Raw genomic sequence first — 23,060 nt, 5'->3', positions numbered from 1 at the left:
ATGTATTGGGGGGGCACACAGGGAGTGTGGCGAAGTCAGGTCGGAGACCTGCACCAACTCCCCGTGCTTACCATGGAGAGAGAGGGTGTCGTACTGGTCAGGCACCGTGTTATGCGGTGGAGCGCACGGTATCCCCAGTACGTGTGCTTAGCCCGGTGCGCTACATCCCAGCTCCCCGTATCGGCCTGGCTAGAGTGGGCATCGAGCCAGGTGCCATGAAGCCGGCTCTGCGCATCTGGTCTCCAGTGCGTCTCCTTCCTTATGTCGGGCCGGAAAGACGTTAAGCAAGCACTCACGGCACCAGCCTTACGCATGGTGTCCCCGGTTTGCCAGCACAGCCCAGTGCGGGCTATTCCACCTCGCCTCACTGGCCTGGCTGTGGGGAGCATCCAACCAGGTATGGTTGGGCAGGCTCGGTGATCAAGAGGTCCAGTGCGCCTTCACGTTCCGGTCTATCCGGTGCAACCTACACGCACCAGCCCTCCGGTGGCAGCCCCCCGCACCAGGCGGTCTCTCCGTCTTCTCACTACAGGTGCTCCCACCTGTCCAGAGCTGCCAGAGCCGCCCGTCTGTCCTGAGCCGCCAGAGTCTCCCGTCTGTCCTGAGCCGCCAGAGTCTCCCGTCTGTCCTGAGCCGCCGTCTGTCATACACTGTATTTGAAACAGACACATGAAATGAAAGGAGCCATCCACACCTACAATAAAATCACATTGTCCTTTGTCTAATGCAGTGGTGTAAAGTACTTAAGTAAAAAATACTTTAAAGTACTACTTAAGTAGTGTTTTGGGGTATCTGTACTTTACTTTACTATTTATATTTTTGACAACTTTACTTTTGCTCCATTACATTCTTAAAGAAAAGAATGTAAAACACCCAAAAGTACTCCTTACGTTTTGAATGCTTAGCAGGATAGGAAAATTGTCTAATTCATGCACTTATCAACAGAACATCCCTGGTCATCCCTATTGCCTCTGATCTGGCAGACTCACTAAACACAAATGCTTTGTTTGTCAATTATGTCTGACTGTTGAAGTGGGCCCCTGCCTATCCGTAAATGGGGAAAAAACAAGAAAATCGTGCCGTCTGGGTTGCTTAATATAAGGAATCTGAAATGATTTGTACTTTTACTTTTACTTTTGATACTTAAGTATATTTAAAACAAAAAACTTTTAGACTTTTTCTTAAGTAGTATTTTACTGGGTGACTTTCACTATTACTTGAGTCATTTTCTTTTAAAGTTATCTTTACTTTTACTGAAGTTTGACATTTGGGTACTTTTTCCACCACTGGTCTAATGTCAAATGGATAAATATCTACAGTGTAGTAATCTCTGATTTAGTACAGATCAGGGGTAGAACAAAAGCCTCCACACCCAAACTAACTAGGAGAGGTTTTGCTACCCCTGTGACTCAAAGACTTTGTGAAGGAGACTGTTGTAAGTAGTTCTTAGTGACCTTGTTGGAAGTTCCTCTGTGTGTTGCGGAAGCCAGCAATCCTCTTGGCAACGGGGTGTGGGTGTGTGTGTCTTTCAACACTGGGATAATGAGAGGCTGTGGTGTTAGTCCAAATCACAGGATTACCTCTGAGGAAATGGACCAGTCCTCACCTACTGTGTGTGTGTGTGTGTGTGTGTGTGTGTGTGTGTGTGTGTGTGTGTGTGTGTGTGTGTGTGTGTGTGTGTGTGTGTGTGTGTGTGTGTGTGTGTGTGTGTGTGTGTGTGTGTGTGTGTGTGTGTGTGTGTGTGTGTGTGTGTGTGTGTGTGTGTGTGTGTGTGTGTCAGTCAGTCAGTCAGTCATAACTGCAGAGTGGGGGCTCAAGTTCTGCTGAGGTCAAGGTTGCCAGGCAGCAGTTTCAGGCCCCTGAACAAATACACACGCATACACACACAGCGTGCAGGGATTTGGAGGCTCAGACAGATCTGATGAGAAATTTGAGAAATACAGTGCAGTGTCTGAAGTATACACACACACAGTCTGTAAAACCAATTGAGGGTGCATGCCAAAGCCAGCGAGGAACAGTTGTAGGAACAGTTGTATTCCAGTAAATCAGTGATTAGAATACTACTGGTGGCACTGTCGTGACACAGGGCTATGACAGGAGAGGACAACAGACAAACTATCTAGTTATAACCCCCTGATTTACAGTATCTATGAAAATAGAGCTCTTTGACTATGCACACCAGTGATGGGTTTTCGCTCGAAAGAAATATGCGTATTGTGAAAGAAAAACAAACAGACCTACTGTGGTGGTGGATCTTTGATTTTAAGGGGCTATTTTGCTTCCACTGATTAAGGGAAAGGGGACACCTAGTCAGTTGTACAACTGAAATGTGTCTTCTGCATTTAACCCAACCCCTCTGAATCAGAGAGGTGCAGGGGGCTGCCTTAATCGACATCCACGGCGCCCAGGGGAACAGTGGGTTAACCGCCTTGTTCAGGGGCAGAACGACAGATTTTTACCTTGTCAGGATTTAACCCAACAACCTTTCGGTTACCTGCCGCCCCAACTGTTCTTTGTTAAGGTCAACGGCCAGTGCCAGGACATTTCAGCCAGAAAACCTGGTTGCCCATGCCAGGAAGCTGAAACTTGACTGCAAGTGGATATTCCAGCAGGAAAATAACCCCAAGTACACATCACAATCCACAAAGAAATGGTTAATTGACCACAAAAATCGACATTTTGCAACGGCCATCTCAGTCGGGTTTCTGGAGCCAACACCCTCCCCATGCCGGTGTCATCATTTCCGAGCCCCACCCGATACTGATATCAGGACAGATTTATATCCATAACCCAATCCACTCGCATAGAATTGTTCAGAGAGCTGAACAAATAACATCAATTTATTGAATAGTTTTTATGGTCCCAGAGTAGGCCTAGTAGGTTATTATTCCCCTCCCAGCATCAATGAATTTGTCTGCATGTCTATTCAATATTTGGATAAAATGAAACCATGCGATACATTTTGAATGATACTTTCATAATGAGATGCGAAATATCGTTCTGAAAAAAAGACCTTCTAATTAGCCTTCTTACAGTTTTTTTTTTTTATTGCTTAAGCACGATTTTCAAAACAGGGCCCGTGTTTTCCAAAACCCTACACAGAATTAGCACAACCACACCTTTACAAAATTAAACACTCTTGTAAAAACTATACACTTCTTTTTAAAAACCACACTTTGTTACCATATGAAACACACATGTTTCACATTACTATACTCTGTTTGCACGAGTTACACTCCTGCTGTGATGAACCTAAAACACTTTTAGCACTTCTACTTCCCTATGATTAGAGTAGGCTACTATCAACAAAGTACAAATATAATGTAAATTCACCAAACACTACACAAGACCAATGTTGCAGACTGAATAAACTCATTTATTTCTCAACACGCCCAAAATTTTGACATGGAGATTCATAATACTGTAACCAAACGTCACTTTGCGTATTGTAAGTTCAAAAAATATATTTAAAAAATAACTAGACATTGTCTCTTCGCCTAGCTGGATCTGGCCAGAGAATTTCATCAACATCGTTGTCATTAGCAAGACACCTTGGAAAGAAACTTCTTGAATGACAAATCCATCCTTGCATTGCTGCTACCTCCATCTGGTCACAGGCCTCCTCCGTGGCTTGGATGAGGGGTACCTCAGCCTGGAGACGGAGATCATATACCTTCCACCACCATGCCGAGAAAAACTATTCTATAGGGTTGAGGAATGGAGAGTATGGTGGAAGATATAGGACGGTGAAATGTGGATGTTGCTGAAACCAGATCTGAACCAGAGCAGAGCGGTGGAAAGACACATTGTCCCAGACAACAATGTATTGCATATGATTTGCTGCTGTTATGTTGTGCAATTGGTCCAAGAATGTATATATATATATGCCATTTAGCAGACGCTTTTATCCAAAGCGACTTACAGTCATGTGTGCATACATTCTACGTATGGGTGGTCGCGGGGATCGAATCCACTACCCTGGCGTTACAAGCGCCATGCTCTACCAACTGAGCTACAGAAGGACCACAATGTAAGTATGAGTGCTGTGTTGTAAGGGCCCATATGGGCATGGCGGTGGAGGACCCCATTCTGTGTAATGGCTGCACAGAGTGTTATATTACCCCCACGTTGCCCTGGGACATTGACTATAGCCCTGTGGCCAATTATGTTTCTTCCCCTCCTTCGTGTTCTCGTCAGGTTGAACCCAGCCTCATCTACATAAATTAACTCATGCTGGATCTCCTCTCCATCCATTCGTAAAACTCTCTGAAAAACAGTCAGGCAAAATTGTGTAGTTCAGTGTAGATCTAGTACACATATTACAGTACAGTAAAAGATTATGAGACCGTATGCAAGATCACTCTGCTAAAGTGAATACATACCTCTGCATAATCATGCCGCAGTTGTTTCACCCTTTCGCAATTGCGCTCGAAAGGCACTCGATAAATTTGCTTCATTTGAATACGTTTTTTTTCTTACAGTAAAGGACGCGTGCCAGTGTTGATGTTGAGACCTGATGGATATCGTTGAAAATGGCGTGGTTATTGACAATGTTAGCTTGGAGCTGCTTGAGTGTTATAGCATTGTTGGCCACAACCATGTTTACTATCTCCCTCTCTTGCTGCTCTGTGAACATAGGAGGCCTTCCCCCTTGTCGTCCCTGACCCTCAATCCTATGTAGAAAAAAAACAGTATACAATAGTACAGTAATTTCACAGGAAAAGGTAACAGAAGTGCTGATAGTGCATAGAATACAGTACTGTAAGCAGTTTTATTTTTTATTTTATTTCACCTTTATTGAACCAGGTAGGCTAGTTGAGAACAAGTTCTCATTTGCAACTGCGACCTGGCCAAGATAAAGCATAGCAGTGTGAACAGACAGCACAGAGTTACACAGTTACTGAAACCGTGCAGATGTTTTTGATATGATGATATTTTTACAATACCTATTTTCCAGTCTAAATGTTCTCATCACACTTGCCCCTGTATATCAGCTTAGATTTGGCTGTACTCGCAGTCCAGCCTCCCTCAGCATCAGGCCGTGGTTGACAACGTGGTCAACCAGTGTTGCGCGGATCTCATTTGTCAGATTCAGTCCTCTTTGAGCACTTTGAGGAAGCTTCTTGTCTTCCTCTTCCTCCCCTTCCTCCTCCTCGTCCTCCTCGTTCTCCTCCCCTTCCTCCTCCTCCTTGTCCTCCTCGTTCTCCTTATCGTCCTCCTCGTTCTCCTCGTCCTCCTCGTTCTCCTCGTTCTCCTTGTCCTTCTCGTTCTCCTCGTTCTCCTAGTCCTCCTCGTTCTCCTCCTCATCCTCGTCCTCCTCCTCGTCTTACTCTTTCTCTGACTCTTTCCATTGTACTTGAAGACCAATGAACTCACCTGCTGCTTTTTATAGTGCTTATACACCTGATTGGTGTGTCTACAATTAAGCAAACGAGTGTTTGCACACCTTATGACTGTGTTGAACCAATTGGTTGGACAGTGTGGTAATTTGACAGTCAGTGCTTTGGTATTGCAAGGACGTGACTTCATGATAGATGTTTGTGTGTAATGTATGTTAAGTGTGTTTAGTGTTTTGCAAATCACTGTGTGTAGAGTTTTGCAACAAGTGTGAGGTTGACAATGTGCTTATAGTTGTGCAAATATGGGCTGATGTTTTGATTCTTGAGTGTAAGGTTTTGCTAATAGTGTACTACTTAATTTTAGTGTGTAAGCAATCCTAAAAAACTGTAACTAATGAAAGCCTATGCAACACAACAAGCACCTGGGTTTGTAAAAAGAATATCCAATTATTTTGATTTAAAAGATTTTTGACCCACAATATAAGTGTTCTGAACCGTAAGTCGTCCCACGGGTTGAAATAATGTTTTCATTCAAAACTAAAGCAGATTGTTTTGCAGGCCAACTGCAGGGAACCACCGATATCCGGCCCAATGCAGGACTCTACATCGGATATGTATTTGCTAGCAGCTAGCATAGCCTTCCTCAGGGCTACAGAGGAGAGCAGAGTGGGGGTACTTCACGCTTGAATTTGTTATTCTGTCAGGACGATTGAAGCTGCAAGCTGTTTTAGAATGTATAAATTGTTTGTTCTCCTGTTGTTAAGTAGTAGGTGTGTGTGTGTGTGTGTGTGTGTGTGTGTGTGTGTGTGTGTGTGTGTGTGTGTGTGTGTGTGTGTGTGTGTGTGTGTGTGTGTGTGTGTGTGTGTGTGTGTGTGTGTGTGTGTGTGTGTGTGTGTGTGTGTGTGTGTGTGTGTGTGTGTGTGTGTGTGTGTGTGTGTGTGTGTGTGTGCGTGTGTGTGTGTGCGTGCGTGCGTGTGTGTCAGAAGCACAGAGTGGGGGGCTCAAGTTCTGGCGCGTGTGTGCGTGCATGCCTCATGTACCTCTCAGCATGGAGATATCTGCCAATTCCTCCTCAGCAATTACACTGACAAAAGGTCGGTCACACAGCAAGCATACAAAGTTAAAATGATGATTAGTGATATAGCAACCTCAGCTCTGCTGACCAGCTATTCTGCTATTTGGCATCTTTAGGCATCTATCTATGATATGGCTGGACATGGGCCAGAGGTACTGACCACTACCCTATAGAATGCTACACACACACTTTCTCTCTGAGAGGCTGCCCTAGGAAGTGTGGAGGCTCAGGCATGCACTTACAAACACTCTATAGCAGAAGGAAAGTAACAGAGTGTTTGTGATTGGTTGGTAGCGTTCCCTGCATCAGGGACAAACAGCAACAGCAGGGTGTTCAGCGTATGCAGCCGATGTCTGTGAGCAGTCTGGTGAATCAACACACTGATGAAGACGAGAGGAACTCTGCAGACTGACTGACTGTTTGTTTTACATCACATGCAGGGAAGGCACTTCTTTATACACACACTCACCCGCAAACATCACACGCACACATTCACAAACAACTCTCTCTCTCTCTCACACACACACACACACACACACACACACACACACACACACACACACACACACACACACACACACACACACACACACACACACACACACACACACACACACACACACACACACACACACACACACACACACACACACACACACACACTCATGGGCATGGACAAATGCATGTACTCAGAGAGAGACATGCACAATTTGTACACATCGTCAACAGGGGCAGGATATACAGTATACTTCTAGAACTCACTATGCCTTCCAGGAAATAGCCATCATCATCTGTCAGTCCCCTGACACACAGGTTTATATTTGATCCTGGGCTCCTGGACTTCATTTTCTTCTCTTCAAAACGTTTTAAAAGCATTTGTCAAATATGTCTGCTGGTATCATTATTTTATTTTATGGCTCTCTTTGTCTTCATAGATTCACTCTCTTCCTTTCTCTATTTCTTTGTCTCTCTCTCTCTCTCTCTGTAGATGTGTGTGTGTGTGTGTGTGTGTGTGTGTGTGTGTGTGTGTGTGTGTGTGTGTGTGTGTGTGTGTGTGTGTGTGTGTGTGTGTGTGTGTGTGTGTGTGTGTGTGTGTGTGTGTGTGTGTGTGTGTGTGTGTGTGTGTGTGTGTGTGTGTGTGTGTGTGTGTTTCTTTTTATATTTTCGTAATAGAGTAATTACTTTCAGATTAGCAGAGAGAAAGTGAAGGAGCTGGAACAGATTAATTCACAGAGTGCATTGCCAGAAGCCTGCTAACATGGCTTTCCACAGAGCTACAGAAACACACACCACACACACACACACACATACACACACACGTGGTTTTGTTATTGTATTTGTGGGGTTACCACACCCTGATAACAGAATTAAAGGGGTGGGTGGGGCAGTGTAGATAAATACCTTTGATCAAGCTTTGATTATTGTTCCACACTTTCTCACTAAACCTAGTCTATTGCAGTGACATACCGGAACCAGCGTGTGACGAGTAATCAGATACAGTAAGTTGTTTACAACAAAAGTACATATTTCAGCGCTACTGCTACGCATGTTTCAAAAGAAGTGAACATTCCACGAACAGTGGGTATCATAAGTATTCACCCCTCTTGGATTTTTTTCACATTTTGGTGCGTTACAAAGCGAGATTGAAATGGATTTAATTGGGATTTTTTTGTCAGTGATCTACACAAAATACATCATAATGTCAAAGTTACAATCAAATTTTACAAATGCTTACAAATGAATACAAATTAAAGAACTAAAATATAGTCGTTGCATAAGTATTCACCTCCTTTGTTTAGACAAACCTAAATTTGATCAGGACTCAAATTTGGCTTAACAAATCACACAATAAGTTACATGGACTCACTCTGTGCGCAAGAATGTTTTTATGGGCCTAAGACATGGGCCTAAGACATTTAATTTAACGGTAAAATGTTTTTTATTGCCTTTCAATTTGGCAAGAACACAACCAGTCATGGATGTTTTCATCTTATTGTCAAACAAATCACTTCAAAAAGTAGGTTACCTGAGCATGTAAAAGGGGGAGACTCATGTCTCATTCAGGGGTCCTGAGACCCCCGTAGTCCCCCATAATTCACAATTTGTCTGTCCCCAATACATACAACATCTGTCCCCCATACATACAACATCTGTCCCCCATACATACAACATCTATCCCTCTTTCAAGTATTGCATTTCAAGCACAGATTCAACTACAAAGTCCAGGGAGCTCATAAAAGAAGGGCAGTGATTGGTAGATGGCTAACAATAACAAATCAGACATTGAATATCTCTTTAAGCCTGGTCAAGTTAATAATTATGCTGTGGATTATGTATTAAACCACACAGACACAACAAATATACAGTTGTCCTTCTGAACTGAGCTGCAAGACAGGAAAGAAACTGCTCAGAGATGTCACCATGAGGCCATTGGGGACTGTAAGGAATACACTTTTTGGCCTAAATGCAAAGCCTTATGTTTGGGGCAAATCTAACACAACACATCAATGAGTAACTGCCTCCTTATTTTCAAGAATGCTTGGTGGCTATCTCAGTTGCTTACCAAAGAAGACAATGAATGTTCCTGAGTGGCCAAGTTACAGTTTGGACTTAAATCTGCTTGGCTAGCCATGACCCCCAATACCTGGAGAGGTTGAATCATTTTTTTAAAGAATAATGGGCAAATATTGCACAATCCAGATGTGCAAGGCTCTTAGAGACTAACCCAAGAAGTCTCACAGCTGTAATCACTACCAACGTTTTTATTTATTGAATGTATTACTTGCATTGACTCAAGGGGGGTGAAAACTTTTCTTCATTTTCCGTTTTTCATACATTTGTAAGAAATGTCCAAATGTTTTCCACTGTGACATTACAGAGTATTTTGTGTAGATGGTTGCCAAAGATTACAATGAAATGCTTTGTAACACAATAAAATGCGAAGAAATCCAAGGGGGGTTGAATACTTACGATGCCAACTGTGTTCGCGCTTATACATTATAAGCGTCCAGAGATGAAAGGTAAACATACTGACACTTTTCACAGAGGCGTTTCCTGAAATGAGATGGATGTGTGTATGTGTGTGTGTACAGGATGCTCCAGTGATCGTAATGCCACCATGATTATTGAATCAAGATAACCTCACCGTGTAATCTTGCTTGGACAAACAAACTGTCTGCTTCATTTATATACACTCTCTCTCTTTATCACAGCTCAGAGGCCTACAGTACAGTACTGTATCTTCACTGACAGGGTAAAGCACCCAGACTCTCACCTCCCAGGGACCACAGATGGTGTAAGCCAATAATGGAGGGTGTTAACAGTGTACTCTAGTAACACCGTCAGTCAGTGGTAGCTATTGGCAGACATATATTCTAGTATCATAATAGATTATTGTATGGGACAATATACAAAGGTTTTTGAGAAAATCTTATTTTAAGTCTCATTTGGAGCACATACAGAGAGCTGTGAAATATGGCTGTGGTTATATCTGAAAATCTCTGAAACTGATAAACTCTAAAAATGCCACGAGTCCATGAACCTTAACATCCCAGTTTTACTTACCTAACATAATTTATGGTATCTCTGTTACACAGAATGGAATAGCCCCAGAACATATATCAACTTTGTCAGTGCCTCTGCACCAACAAGTTGTTAAGTACCGTGTTTGTTTTTTTCTCTCTCTCTCTCTCTCTCTCTCTCTCTCTCTCTCTCTCTCTCTCTCTCTCTCTCTCTCTCTCTCTCTCTCTCTCTCTCTCTCTCTCTCTCTGTGTCTCTCTCTCTGTGTCTCTCTCTATCTCTATCTCTGTGTCTCTCTCTATCTCTATCTCTGTGTGTCTCTCTCTCTCTCTCTCTCTCTCTCTCTCTCTCTCTCTCTCTCTCTCTCTCTCTCTCTTTTTTTTTCTCTCAGTTAACCCACTGTACCTAGGCTGTCATTGAAAATAAGAATTTGTTCTTAACTGACTTGCCTAGTAAAATAGAAAAAATAAATCTATGGAATTTCACCCAGTAGATATGGGAGTTTATCAAAATTGGATTTTTGTTTTAATTCTGTGTAATCTGAGGGAAATATGTGTCTCTAATATGGTCAAACATTGGGCAGGAGGTTAGGAAGTGCAGCTCAGTTTCCATTTTGTGGGCAGTGAGCACATAGCCTGTCTTCTCTTGAGAGCCATGTCTGCCTACGGCGGCCTTTCTCATTTACATTACATTTACATTACATTTAAGTCATTTAGCAGACGCTCTTATCCAGAGCGACTTACAAATTGGTGCATTCACCTTATGACATCGAGTGGAACAGTCACTTTACAATAGTGCATCTAAATCTTAAAGGGGGGGGTGAGAGGGATTACTTATCCTATCCTAGGTATTCCTTAAAGAGGTGGGGTTTCAGGTGTCTCCGGAAGGTGGTGATTGACTCCGCTGTCCTGGCGTCGTGAGGGAGTTTGTTCCACCATTGGGGGGCCAGAGCAGCGAACAGTTTTGACTGGGCTGAGCGGGAGCTGTACTTCCTCAGTGGCAGGGAGGCGAGCAGGCCAGAGGTGGATGAACGCAGTGCCCTTGTTTGGGTGTAGGGCCTGATCAGAGCCTGGAGGTACTGAGGTGCCGTTCCCCTCACAGCTCCGTAGGCAAGCACCATGGTCTTGTAGCGGATGCAGTCTTCAACTGGAAGCCAGTGGAGAGAACGGAGGAGCGGGGTGACGTGAGAGAACTTGGGAAGGTTGAACACCAGACGGGCTGCGGCGTTCTGGATGAGTTGAAGGGGTTTAATGGCACAGGCAGGGAGCCCAGCCAACAGCGAGTTGCAGTAATCCAGACGGGAGATGACAAGTGCCTGGATTAGGACCTGCGCCGCTTCCTGTGTGAGGCAGGGTCGTACTCTGCGGATGTTGTAGAGCATGAACCTACAGGAACGGGCCACCGCCTTGATGTTGGTTGAGAACGACAGGGTGTTGTCCAGGATCACGCCAAGGTTCTTAGCGCCCTGGGAGGAGGACACAATGGAGTTGTCAACCGTGATGGCGAGATCATGGAACGGGCAGTCCTTCCCCGGGAGGAAGAGCAGCTCCGTCTTGCCGAGGTTCAGCTTGAGGTGGTGATCCGTCATCCACACTGATATGTCTGCCAGACATGCAGAGATGCGATTCGCCACCTGGTCATCAGAAGGGGGAAAGGAGAAGATTAATTGTGTGTCGTCTGCATAGCAATGATAGGAGAGACCATGTGAGGTTATGACAGAGCCAAGTGACTTGGTGTATAGCGAGAATAGGAGAGGGCCTAGAACAGAGCCCTGGGGGACACCAGTGGTGAGAGCACGTGGTGAGGAGACAGATTCTCGCCACGCCACCTGGTAGGAGCGACCTGTCAGGTAGGACGCAATCCAAGCGTGGGCCGCGCCGGAGATGCCCAACTCGGAGAGGGTGGAGAGGAGGATCTGATGGTTCACAGTATCGAAGGCGGCCGATAGATCTAGAAGGATGAGAGCAGAGGAGAGAGAGTTAGCTTTAGCAGTGCGGAGCGCCTCCGTGATACAGAGGAGAGCAGTCTCAGTTGAATGACTAGTCTTGAAACCTGACTGATTTGGATCAAGAAGGTCATTCAGAGAGAGATAGCGGGAGAGCTGGCCAAGGACGGCACGTTCAAGAGTTTTGAAGAGAAAAGAAAGGGCAAGACCAGATCCTAGTGGTATGTTGAAATTGATGTTCCTTTTGATGTAGAATGCCCTTCTTGCCTTGTCTCTCAGATCGTTCATCTTTGTGGAAGTTACCTGTGGCGCTGATGTTTAGGCTATGTATAGTTTTTGTGTGCTCTAGGGCTGTCTAGATTTAATTTATAGTTGTGGTCTGGCGACTGGACCTTTTTGGAACTCTCTTATAAGAGAGGTCTAACAGAATCTGTGCAGAAGATGGACCCTCCTTGGTTGTCACAGATCATCAGCAAACAGTAGACATTCAGAAATTCTCTCTCTCCCATCTACAGAAAGAAGGGATACTGGTCTGTAATTGTTGACATCGGAGGGATCGAGTGTAGGTTTTTTCAGAAAGGGCAAGATAGCAAGGCTATGCCAGATCCTAATTGGTATGTTGAAATTGATGTTCCTTTTGATGGCATAGAATGCCCTTCTTGCCTTGTCTCTCAGATCGTTCATAGCTTTGTGGAAGTTACCTGTGGCGCTGATGTTTAGGCCGAGGTATGTATAGTTTTTTGTGTGCTCTAGGGCAACAGTGTCTAGATTTAATTTATAGTTGTGGTCCTGGCGACTGGACCTTTTTTGGAACACCATTATTTTGGTCTTACTGAGATTTACTGTCAGGGCCCAGGTCTAACAGAATCTGTGCAGAAGATCTAGGTGCTGCTGTAGACCCTCCTTGGTTGGTGACAGAAGCACCAGATCATCAGCAAACAGTAGACATTCGACTTCGGATTCTAGTAGGGTGAGGCCGGGTGCTGCAGACTTTTCTAGTGCCCACGCCAACTCTCTCTCTCTCTCTCTCTCTCTCTCTCTCTCTCTCTCTCTCTCTCTCTCTCTCTCTCTCTCATATAAGCAGAGCTCCATGGATGACCTTGGAGTCACTCTCAAAGCTCTGATCACATTCTACAGCGAGCAAGCCAGTCTCATCTACAGAAGCTGGTTTGGGACTAGAGGCTTGGGGATCTAATGTGTGCCACACAAGGCCTTTCCTCTTTATCTGATCTTCTTACTTCTTTATCTGGCTTTTTTTTAGACAGACAGACAGACAGACAGACAGACAGACAGACAGACAGACAGACAGACAGACAGACAGACAGACAGACAGACAGACAGACAGACAGACAGACAGACAGACAGACAGACAGACAGACAGACAGACAGACAGACAGACAGACAGACAGACAGACAGAAATCATGCGGTTGAGTTGCAGGAGAAAAAGGGAGCTCCACACATTTTTTATTTATTTATACAAAAATAAAAATATTAAACCTTTATTTAACTAGGCAAGCTCCACACATACACCAACACACACAGAAAACACACAGTTTGTGCGATCTCCATAGCCCATGTAACCTTCATCTGATATCAGTCAATGTGAGGAGAGATTTGAGACATCTGAGAATAGCTATGTAATAGAATATGATAAGGACTATGGGGAGAAGGGGCTTTGATTTGCTGGACCAAAAGCCTAAAACTGACCAACCCTGGGCTATGCAGTGTTATGTCTCCTACAAGCAGTCCTCTCTATGACATGACATTACTCTACTAACATCTCCATATTATGTGAGCATGTGTTTGCCTCTCAGAGGATGAATTAGCGCAGTGGGAGGTTTGTCTTTGTTGTTGCTTAATGGAATAGGATGCATTTCTCTGTTGAGCGCCATCATTGAGCTGTTATTCTGCTCAATATAACCTTCCACACACACACCCACATTGTAATTGTTATCCCCATGAAGTGTATTGAGTCACTATCAGCTCATTCCAGCTCTGACAGGATACAGTATAAACCTCAACACACGCTGCTAGTCAATTAGGCATGGGGGGGCTGTATTGTACACACACACACCACCGCTGGCTCCGCCTCTTCAGAGTGAAGGATAGCAAACAGAGGAGGATGATAGATGATGATAGAGATGTGTTCTTGCAGGATATGTTTATCTCTGGTTTGACACAGAGATGGAGTAGTGTGAGAGCAGTACTGTACGACACACTCGCTCTCTCCCTCACTCCTGTCGTGTCCATCTGTCTACAGGGGTCACTTAGCAGGCTTTACTTTTCTAAGCCTCTATAATATTCCATGACTGTGCACGGGATGGAGGGAGGTGTGTGTGTGTGTGTGTGTGTGTGTGTGTGTGTGTGTGTGTGTGTGTGTGTGTGTGTGTGTGTGTGTGTGTGTGTGTGTGTGTGTGTGTGTGTGTGTGTGTGTGTGTGTGTGTGTGTGTGTGTGTGTGTGTGTGTGTGTGTAAACAAAATATATTCTGTACAGATCAGAGTGATCAAAACAAAGCAGGCCTTAAGAGCAGATATTCATAGCACAAATCCTACGCAGACAAACAAAAACAGGCAGATATTTATAGCCATTCTGCACTAAGAGCATACGTTTAAAAACAGATATTCTTAGGTGTTTTAAAGTAAGAGCACTACAGTAGTTTATGCTCCACTGCCAGCGTATGGAGTCTGACTGTGGGCTGACTCGGACACCATCACCAGATGTGAAACGTATTTACATTCACATGTTATCTTGACAGGGGACTAAAAGAGACCAAAACAACCATGTTTAACTTCAGTTCACATCCATCTTTCATGATGTTCTTCTACACTTTAGATATTGTAACCAACTATGTAGTAAAAGTTCACTTGAATCTTTTATGATTTGATTTTATGCTTTTCCAGAGGATAAGAACAGGTTAAAACAAGTTGTAATATCCTGTCTGTAAGATATTGTGACACTCACAGTGTTGTCTGTCTGTCTGTGATTATGGTCATATCCTGTAATGAATGCTAAGAGATCATGATGCTGATATGCTCTATGATGGCTGCCATCTTTCCTCTGCTGTCTGCGCTAATTACAGTCGAATCTGTCTGGACACACACAAACACAAACACAAACACACATACAGCTCTATCTGGCAGGATAGAGGGGTAAATATTGATAGAATTTGGTTACTATAAGTTACTGTATCTTTCAGAGTGTGTGTGTGTGTGTGTGTGTGTGTGTGTGTGTGTGTGTGTGTGTGTGTGTGTGTGTGTGTGTGTGTGTGTGTGTGTGTGTGTGTGTGTGTGTGTGTGTGTGTGTGTGTGTGTGTGTGTGTGTGTGTGTGTGTGTGTGTGTGTGTGTGTGTGTGTGTGTGTGTGATGAGAGAGTACTGTGGCCTGCAGAGCCTCTTAGCAGCTGGTTTATCTGCAGTATATTTCATAGCAGATATAAACAAAGAGTAAACAAAGGCACATCACTAAATTACTATGACATTATATCACCATATCAACCTGCTCCGCTATTAAAAGGGGTGTGTGTGTGTGTGTGTGTGTGTGTGTGTGTGTGTGTGTGTGTGTGTGTGTGTGTGTGTGTGTGTGTGTGTGTGTGTGTGTGTGTGTGTGTGTGTGTGTGTGTGTGTGTGTGTGTGTGTGTGTGTGTGTGTGTGTGTGTGTGTGTGTGTGTGTGTGTGATGAGAGAGTACTGTGGCCTGCAGAGCCTCTTAGTAGCTGGTTTATCTGCAGTATATTTCATAGCAGATATAAACAAAGAGTAAACAAAGGCACATCACTAAATTACTATGACATTATATCACCATATCAACCTGCTCCGCTATTAAAAGGTGTGTGTGTGTGTGTGTGTGTGTGTGTGTGTGTGTGTGTGTGTGTGTGTGTGTGTGTGTGTGTGTGTGTGTGTGTGTGTGTGTGTGTGTGTGTGTGTGTGTGTGTGTGTGTGTGTGTGTGTGTGTCCAGATTGTCATACCATATCGACCCTGTGCCATCCCATTATATTCAGTGATACCGGCACTGAGCACAAGGGGTGCTAATTTGTTTTGCAGAACAAACATCCCAGCTTATAAAGTTATACAAGTAACAAAAAATACTACTCATAGTTTGCTGCACACACAATATATAAATTGGACAGGAAGGCTCTTGATCCAGGAGGGGATTCTCTGCTGTTACCAAGAGAAGTTTGATTTTGCAATAAGCTAACCCGCCAGAAATCTATTAAGTTACCAAGCAAACCAAATGCAAAAACTGCAGAACATTTAGCACATTTTAGACAGTTAACTTAATAGTTATAAGATATCTAGCTAACAAAAATGCAGTTGTGAATTCCATACTGTAACCACAATAAATCACCTAGGGTGTGCTGCACAACACTGAGTGACTCGCAAAGTTCCGTTCTTTCTTCGTTGTGTGCTTGTAATCAAACACCATGTGATTGGGGACTACCGGTAAAGCTTCATGACGAAAGATAATGGAACAGGTGAAATGAAGAATGAGATCTGCTTTATCTCCTTTATTAAGTTGATTGCAGGTATTTACTTATAAAATAGCGACAATGATTCACGTTTACATATACATAGTTTCAACGGTATTGACAATAATAAAAAAAACATCCCATGGCTTTTTCCAAATACCTCGGTATACGGTATACCGCCCAAGCCTGTGTGTGTGTGTGTTTGTGTTTGTTGGTGTGAGTCATCCCAGATAGCTTTGGCTGTCCTGGTCTTTGTTGCACTCTCTGTGCTAATCACCACACCAGGACCTACATCACTGTCTGCATGGTGAGGCATAGTGAAGTGCAGGCAGGGAAATAACAAACTGGAGCCACCAAGAAGTTAGGGGATATCACCAAGGCCCCTGGCATGACATACACAGTTCTGAAAGGTTGTGTTTAGTTTCTCTCACAGCGGGAGCTGTCCTCTGATTTGTCTAGAAGGGGTGTTCGTGTGTTCGTGTATGTGATAATGTGTGTGTGATGTTTTCTACCTCGGGCTCATTGACGTTTATCATTTAAAGAGCAATTAGGGGGAAAAAGCAGAGAACGGGACTGTCTGACTGGGCTGTCGTTGTTGAATCAGACAGATACAGTATATGACTACAAGAGTTGAATATCTCGTTGAATATCTCATTCCCAAATCATAGGCATTAATATGGAGTTGGTCCTCCCATTGCGGCTATAACAGCCTCCACTCTTCTGGGAAAGCTTTCCACTAGATGTTGGAACTTGCTTCAATTCAGCCACAATATCATTAGTGAGGTCAGGCACTGATGTTGGGCGATAAGCCTGGCTCGCAGTCGGCTTTCCAATTCATCCCAACGGTGTTCGATGAGGTTGAGATCAGGGCTCTGTGCAGGTCAGTGAGGTTTTTCCAGACTGATCTCAACAAACCATTTCTGTATGCTTTGTGCATGAGGGCATTGTCATCCTGAAACAGGAAAGGGCCTTCCCCAAACTGTTGCCACAATGTTGGACACACAGAATCGTCTAGAATGTTATTGTATGCTGTAGCGTTAAGATTTCCCTTCACTGGAACTAAGGGGCCTAGACCGAACCATGAATACAGCCTCAGACCATTATTCCTCCTCCACCAAACATTACAGTTCGCACAATGCTTTGTGGCAGGTAGCGTACACCTGCCATCCGCCAACCCCAGATTTGTCCGTCGGACTGCCAGATGGTGAAGCGTGATTCACCACTTCAGCGGTAGTGAGTGTTGCCACCGAGGACAGACAATTTTTACGCGCTATGCACTTCAGCGGTCCTGTTCTGTGATCTTGTGTGGCCTACCACTTTGCGGCTGAGCCGTTGTTGCTCCTATACATTTCCACCTCACAATAACAGCACTTACAGTTGACCGGTACAGCTCTAGCAGGGCAGAAATTTGATTAACTGACTTGTTGGAAAGGTGGCATCCAATGATGATGCCACATTGAAAATGACTGGGCTCTTCAGTAAGGCCATTCTACTGCCAATATTTGTCTATGGAGATTGCATGGCTGTGTGCTCAGCACCAGGTGTGGATGAAATATCAGGGTTCCACTAATTGGAAAGGGTGTTCACATACTTTTTTTTATATATAGTGTAAATGTCTCAATGTAAGTAGCCTCTGGTCTCAATTCAACACAATTATATTACACTTGTTTGGTACTCTAGTTATTCTGTAAAAACTGTGATAGCTAGTTTGTGATTACTCACTGTCTTTCATTGATGTAAATGGGAGATTTACGTGAGAGGTTGAGTAACACAAACATATTTTAAGTTAGGGTTCTGCACTAGGGTAACTTTTGGTTGTTTATCTAGTTCCTCTGTTTCTGTCCTATAGGATCTTCTATGTATCTCATGACTCCCAGGACCTGAAGATCTTCAGCTACATCGCCAGAGATGGACAGAATAACGTCTTCCGCTGTAATGTCTTCAAGTCCAAGAAGAAGGTGAGATAGACACACACTTTATCTCTCTTTCCTCTCTTGCGTGATAATGTTTTACACAGTACCATTTACATGACTGAGCCATGTCGTCATGATTGCTAAAGGTAGCAAAGAAATTCACACTCCCTCTTTCCCTCCAGCTCTTTATTTTAATTTGCTTTAATTATTGGTTGGAATTGTGAACAATAGCCAAATCAAACATGAAGTCAAATCCATTCGCCCTATCATATGGTTCACTGCAGCTCAGCGGTCAGGGGGAAGTGGTCAGTGGGTTCGTGTTTCAGGATGGTGGTGTGGTCAGGAGGTGTCTATACACTCGGCATTTGATGGCCTGAAGACGACTGTGATGTCACCGATAACGTGCTCTGGAAGTTTATTCCATTAACGGACAGCAGTTTTAGGAAGTTTCTGTCCAGGGAGTGTGTTCTAGTGACTAGGTGGGTGAGAGCATGGTCTGGCATGGCTGTGCATAGGCGGGTAGTGCGGCGTCTGTTATACGGTGGGTGGAGCATAGCTTGCAGGTCTATGGGACAGTGGTGTGAGTACATTTTGTACGGGGCTATAGCAGCAGCCCTGTACAACCCTCTCACACGCTCCCTCCCCCTATCAACTATGCCGCGCACACACACACACACACACACACACACACACACACACACACACACACACACACACACACACACACACACACACACACACACACACACACACACACACACACACACACACACACACACACACACACACACACACAAAGTCTTAGTCCTGGGAGATCGGGGAGTGAAATACACTGACATTCACTTGGGCAGCTCTGGCCCGAGGCCATTGAGATGGAAAGCACTTTTCCTGAGCGCGTGTGTAGGTGTGTGTGTTTGTGTGTGTGTGTGTGTGTGTGTGCGTGTGTGTGTGTGTTCATGTGTGTGTATGTGTGCGCACATGCGTTCCTGCCTGTGTGCTTGTGTAAGAGAGAGGGAGAGAGCGAAAGTGTGTGTTCTAATCCACAGTCACTCTAGCATGGAGAGACACAAAGCAATGTGCATTGGAGGGTGTTTGTAATAAAGTGCTGTAGGCCGATGGCTGTACTGTACCAAAACACCACCTGCACGTATTAAACAGTATCCTGACATATTAAAACCTCCCAGTACACACACACTACATACCTCTACCCAGCCACACTAACAGCTATGCTGTAACGAGTCATAGAACCATTATGTGAGTAAGAGAGAAACAGAGTGAATAGGGAGTACTTTTGGTTTCAAGCTGAAGTTAAAGTTATTTGTCTCTTTTAAAGGAATTCACAGATGTACAGTGAACAAAGCCACACACCACAAGTCAAACTTAATGATGGTGTTGGAGTTGTACTTGGCCATGCAATCATGAGTGAACCGGGAGTACAGGAGGGGACTGAGCACGCACCCCTGAGGGGCCCCCAATCAGGGACAACGAATGACAGTTGCCTCTGATTGAGAACCATACTTAGGAAGCCTGGTTTCACTTTTGAGTTGTGGGTGATTGTTTCCTGTTGTAATATTTGTTTTACATTTCAGGACTGTTTCGGTTTTCGTTTGTTCATTCACTTTGTTATTTTTTATTCTTTAGTGTTCAGTTGAATAAACTTAAATTGACACTTACCACGCTGCACATTGCTCCGACCTCTCTTACTTCTCGTCAGAAGAAGAGGAGAATCGTTACACTACATGGATAGTGTGGTCTACAGCTTATCATGAGATACTCTACATCAGGCAAGCAAAATGTTGAGACTTCCTTAGATATCGTCCACCAAAAATTTACAAATTTACAAATTTACAAAAATGCATAGGCCCCCATCCCATGTCTTACCAGTGGCTGATGTTCTGTCTTGCTGGTAGATTGTATAACCCGCCAGCTGTATGTTCTTAACGTCATTCAGCCACGACTCTGTGAAACATAAGATATTACCATTTTTAATGTCCCGTTGGATATTCGTGCTTTCAGTTCGTCCCATTTATTTTCCAGCGATTGAACATTAGCTAGCAGAATAGAAGACAAAATTAGATTAGCCACTCGTCTCATGATCCTCATAAGGCATCCTGATCTCTTTCCGCGAAATCTATGTTTCATTTTCCAGCGAATCACAGGGATTTGGGCCTGGTCAGGTGTCTGTAGTATATCCCTCGCATTCGACTCATTGAAGAAGAACTCCTCATCCAATTTGAGGTGAGTAATCCTAGTTATGATGTCCAGAAGCTCTTTTCAGTCATAAGAGACGGCAGCAGCAACATATTTTACAAAGCAAGTTACAATAACGCGAAAATAAATAAATAAATAGCGTGGTTAGTTAAGACCCGATAAGACGACAGCCCTCACCTCTGACGCCATTATCATGTGGTGGTAAATAGCCAGCTACGAGAAATATAGATGAAAACACCTCTTAGTAAATAGTGTGGTCTACAGCTTATCATGAGATACTCTACCTCAGGCAAGTAAAACCTCAAGACTTCCTTAAAATTAGATATAGTGCACCAGTTGTTATTTACAAATAGACACAGACCACCACACCTTGTCTTACCAGAGGCAGCTGTTCTATCCTGCCAATGGACCGGAAACCTAGCCAGCTTTATGTTATTCATGTCGTCATTCAGCCATGACTCGGTGAAACATAAGATATTACAGTTTTTAATGTCCTTTTGGTAGAATAGTCTTGATCGGAGCTCATACATTTTGTTGTCCAATGATTGCACGTTGGCTAATAGGAGTGATGGTAGAGGGGGATTACTCACTTGCCTTCGGATCCTTACAAGGCACCCCGACCTAAGTCCCCGATATCTCTGTCTCTAATTCATGTGAATGACGGGGATTTGGGCCTTGTCGCGTTTCTGAAGTAAATCCTTCACAATCTGACTCGTTAAATCTTTTTTTTGTGTCCAGTACGAGGTGAGTAATCGCTGTCCTGATATCCAGAAGCTCTTTTCGTCATAAGAGATGATGGCAGAAACATGATGTACAAAATAAATTACAAATAATGCAAAAAAACACACACAAGAGCAGAATTGGTTGGGAACCCGTAAAACAGCAGCCTTCTCTTCTGGCGCCAACCTGGTTTCATAATGCTTGTGTCTTCATCACACTGTAATTAACGAGGCTGTCTCCATCACAGACAGTTAATTGAAGGGGAGACCTGCAGGGAATACCTATTAGAGACCAGAGGCCTAGATCAAGGGGAGACTGCCGTGTGTGTGTGTGTGTGTGTGTGTGTGTGTGTGTGTGTGTGTGTGTGTGTGTGTGTGTGTGTGTGTGTGTGTGTGTGTGTGTGTGTGTGTGTGTGTGTGTGTGTGTGTGTGTGTGTGTGTGTGTGTGTGTGTGTGTGTGTGTGTGTGTGTGTGTGTGTGTGTGTGTGTGTGTGTGTGTGTGTGTGTGATATCCCTCCCATCAATTGCCTGTTGCCACTCTCTGCCAAGAGGTATAACTTTGGGCATCCATCACCCAAGAGGCTGCGTGATGGATGCACCTGCACATCTATCACTCCAGTATTAATGCTAAATTGTAATTATTTTGCCTCTATGGCCTATTTATTGCCTACCTCCCTACTCTTCTACATTTGCACACACTGTACATAGATTTTCTATTTTTCTTTTCTATTGTGTTATTGACTACGTTTGTTTATGTATAACTCTGTGTCGTTGTTTTTGTCGCACTGCTTTGCTTTATTTTGGCCAGGTCGCAGATGTAAATGAGAACTTGTTCTCAACTGGCCTACCTGGTTAAATAAAGGTGAAATAAAAAAATAAAAAGACTGAGCCAGCGGTTGGCTAACACAGATTCTATTTGACCCCATGCAAATAACTCATCAATCTGTTTAAGTTCCAAATAAATGATGTGAGCCGACATGACTTATAAATTCATCCTCAAAGACTCATAGAGCACAAGAAGAGGATGAGGGCTGTGTCGTGACGTTGTATTAGTTAATGTGACGACTGTTGTTCGTCCAATGATTAAAGTTTCTAATTGCGTGATTAACTGAATAAGCCATTATTAACTCATTAACCTGGGGAATCATGGGAAAATGAGTTTTTATTGTTTCTATTTCCCAAATTAAATCAAAGAATATCAGAATATCGATTGTACAACAGCCGCTAATTAACCAGTTGCTTCTAACAATCTTGTTCTGAACGTTGTATAGCCCGTAAATCTGCACGGACCTTGGTCCCACCAATGAATTCGTACCACACCAATCTTAGTTGAATATTTATTTACTAAAAAGCTAAAATGATGGTAAAAGATACACATAGACAAAACACATTATAGGTTATTGATTAGAACTTAGTATAACGGGCAAACACACTATGGCGCGTGTTACCCACAATGGGAATTTCAAAAGACGGAGAGAAAAAAGAAAGTACACAAGAGAAATATACATTTGGGTGAATTTGTCAGCTATGCTATTCTAACCCTAGCCTTGCCCCAAACTGCCGCTCTTATGGGTCAGAATATAATGATGTAATTACGTGGGGATGATCTCCGAGGATTCTCTGCGTTGACCGTTCCACTGTTCGATGATGCACTTCTCCTGCGCACCTCCCTGCTCGTCTTCCCGGTGTCAGTGTCCCTTTTGGCTTAGGAGTCTGTTCCCTCACCCTTTTCTCTGGAATGGGTCTTCTGAGGCCAGACAGCTATGTAGCTCAGAACTCACAGCATAGGAATGAAACCCTTTAGATACCACGATTCGATGGTAGATGGAGGCTAGGTGGTTCGACTTGAATTCACCCGATTAGACACAGCTAC

General features: G+C 43.8%; 1 protein-coding gene across 7 annotated transcripts in view; it reads left to right on the top strand.

The window, feature by feature from the left end:
* Positions 1 to 23,060, top strand: part of LOC124037882 (carboxyl-terminal PDZ ligand of neuronal nitric oxide synthase protein-like) — a 259,421-nt gene that overhangs the window by 145,711 nt on the left and 90,650 nt on the right. For all 7 annotated transcript variants that reach the window (XM_046353077.1, XM_046353076.1, XM_046353075.1 and 4 more), the window contains one exon: positions 18,194 to 18,302. In XM_046353077.1, coding sequence (XP_046209033.1) covers positions 18,194 to 18,302 — 109 coding nt within the window. The remainder of the gene's footprint in view (positions 1 to 18,193; positions 18,303 to 23,060) is intronic.

The sequence above is a fragment of the Oncorhynchus gorbuscha genome, linkage group LG06 (genome assembly GCF_021184085.1).
Source record: "Oncorhynchus gorbuscha isolate QuinsamMale2020 ecotype Even-year linkage group LG06, OgorEven_v1.0, whole genome shotgun sequence".
Taxonomy (NCBI): domain Eukaryota; kingdom Metazoa; phylum Chordata; class Actinopteri; order Salmoniformes; family Salmonidae; genus Oncorhynchus; species Oncorhynchus gorbuscha.
The sequence above is the reverse complement of the archived record's forward strand: the minus strand, read 5'-3'. Positions and strand labels throughout refer to the sequence as shown.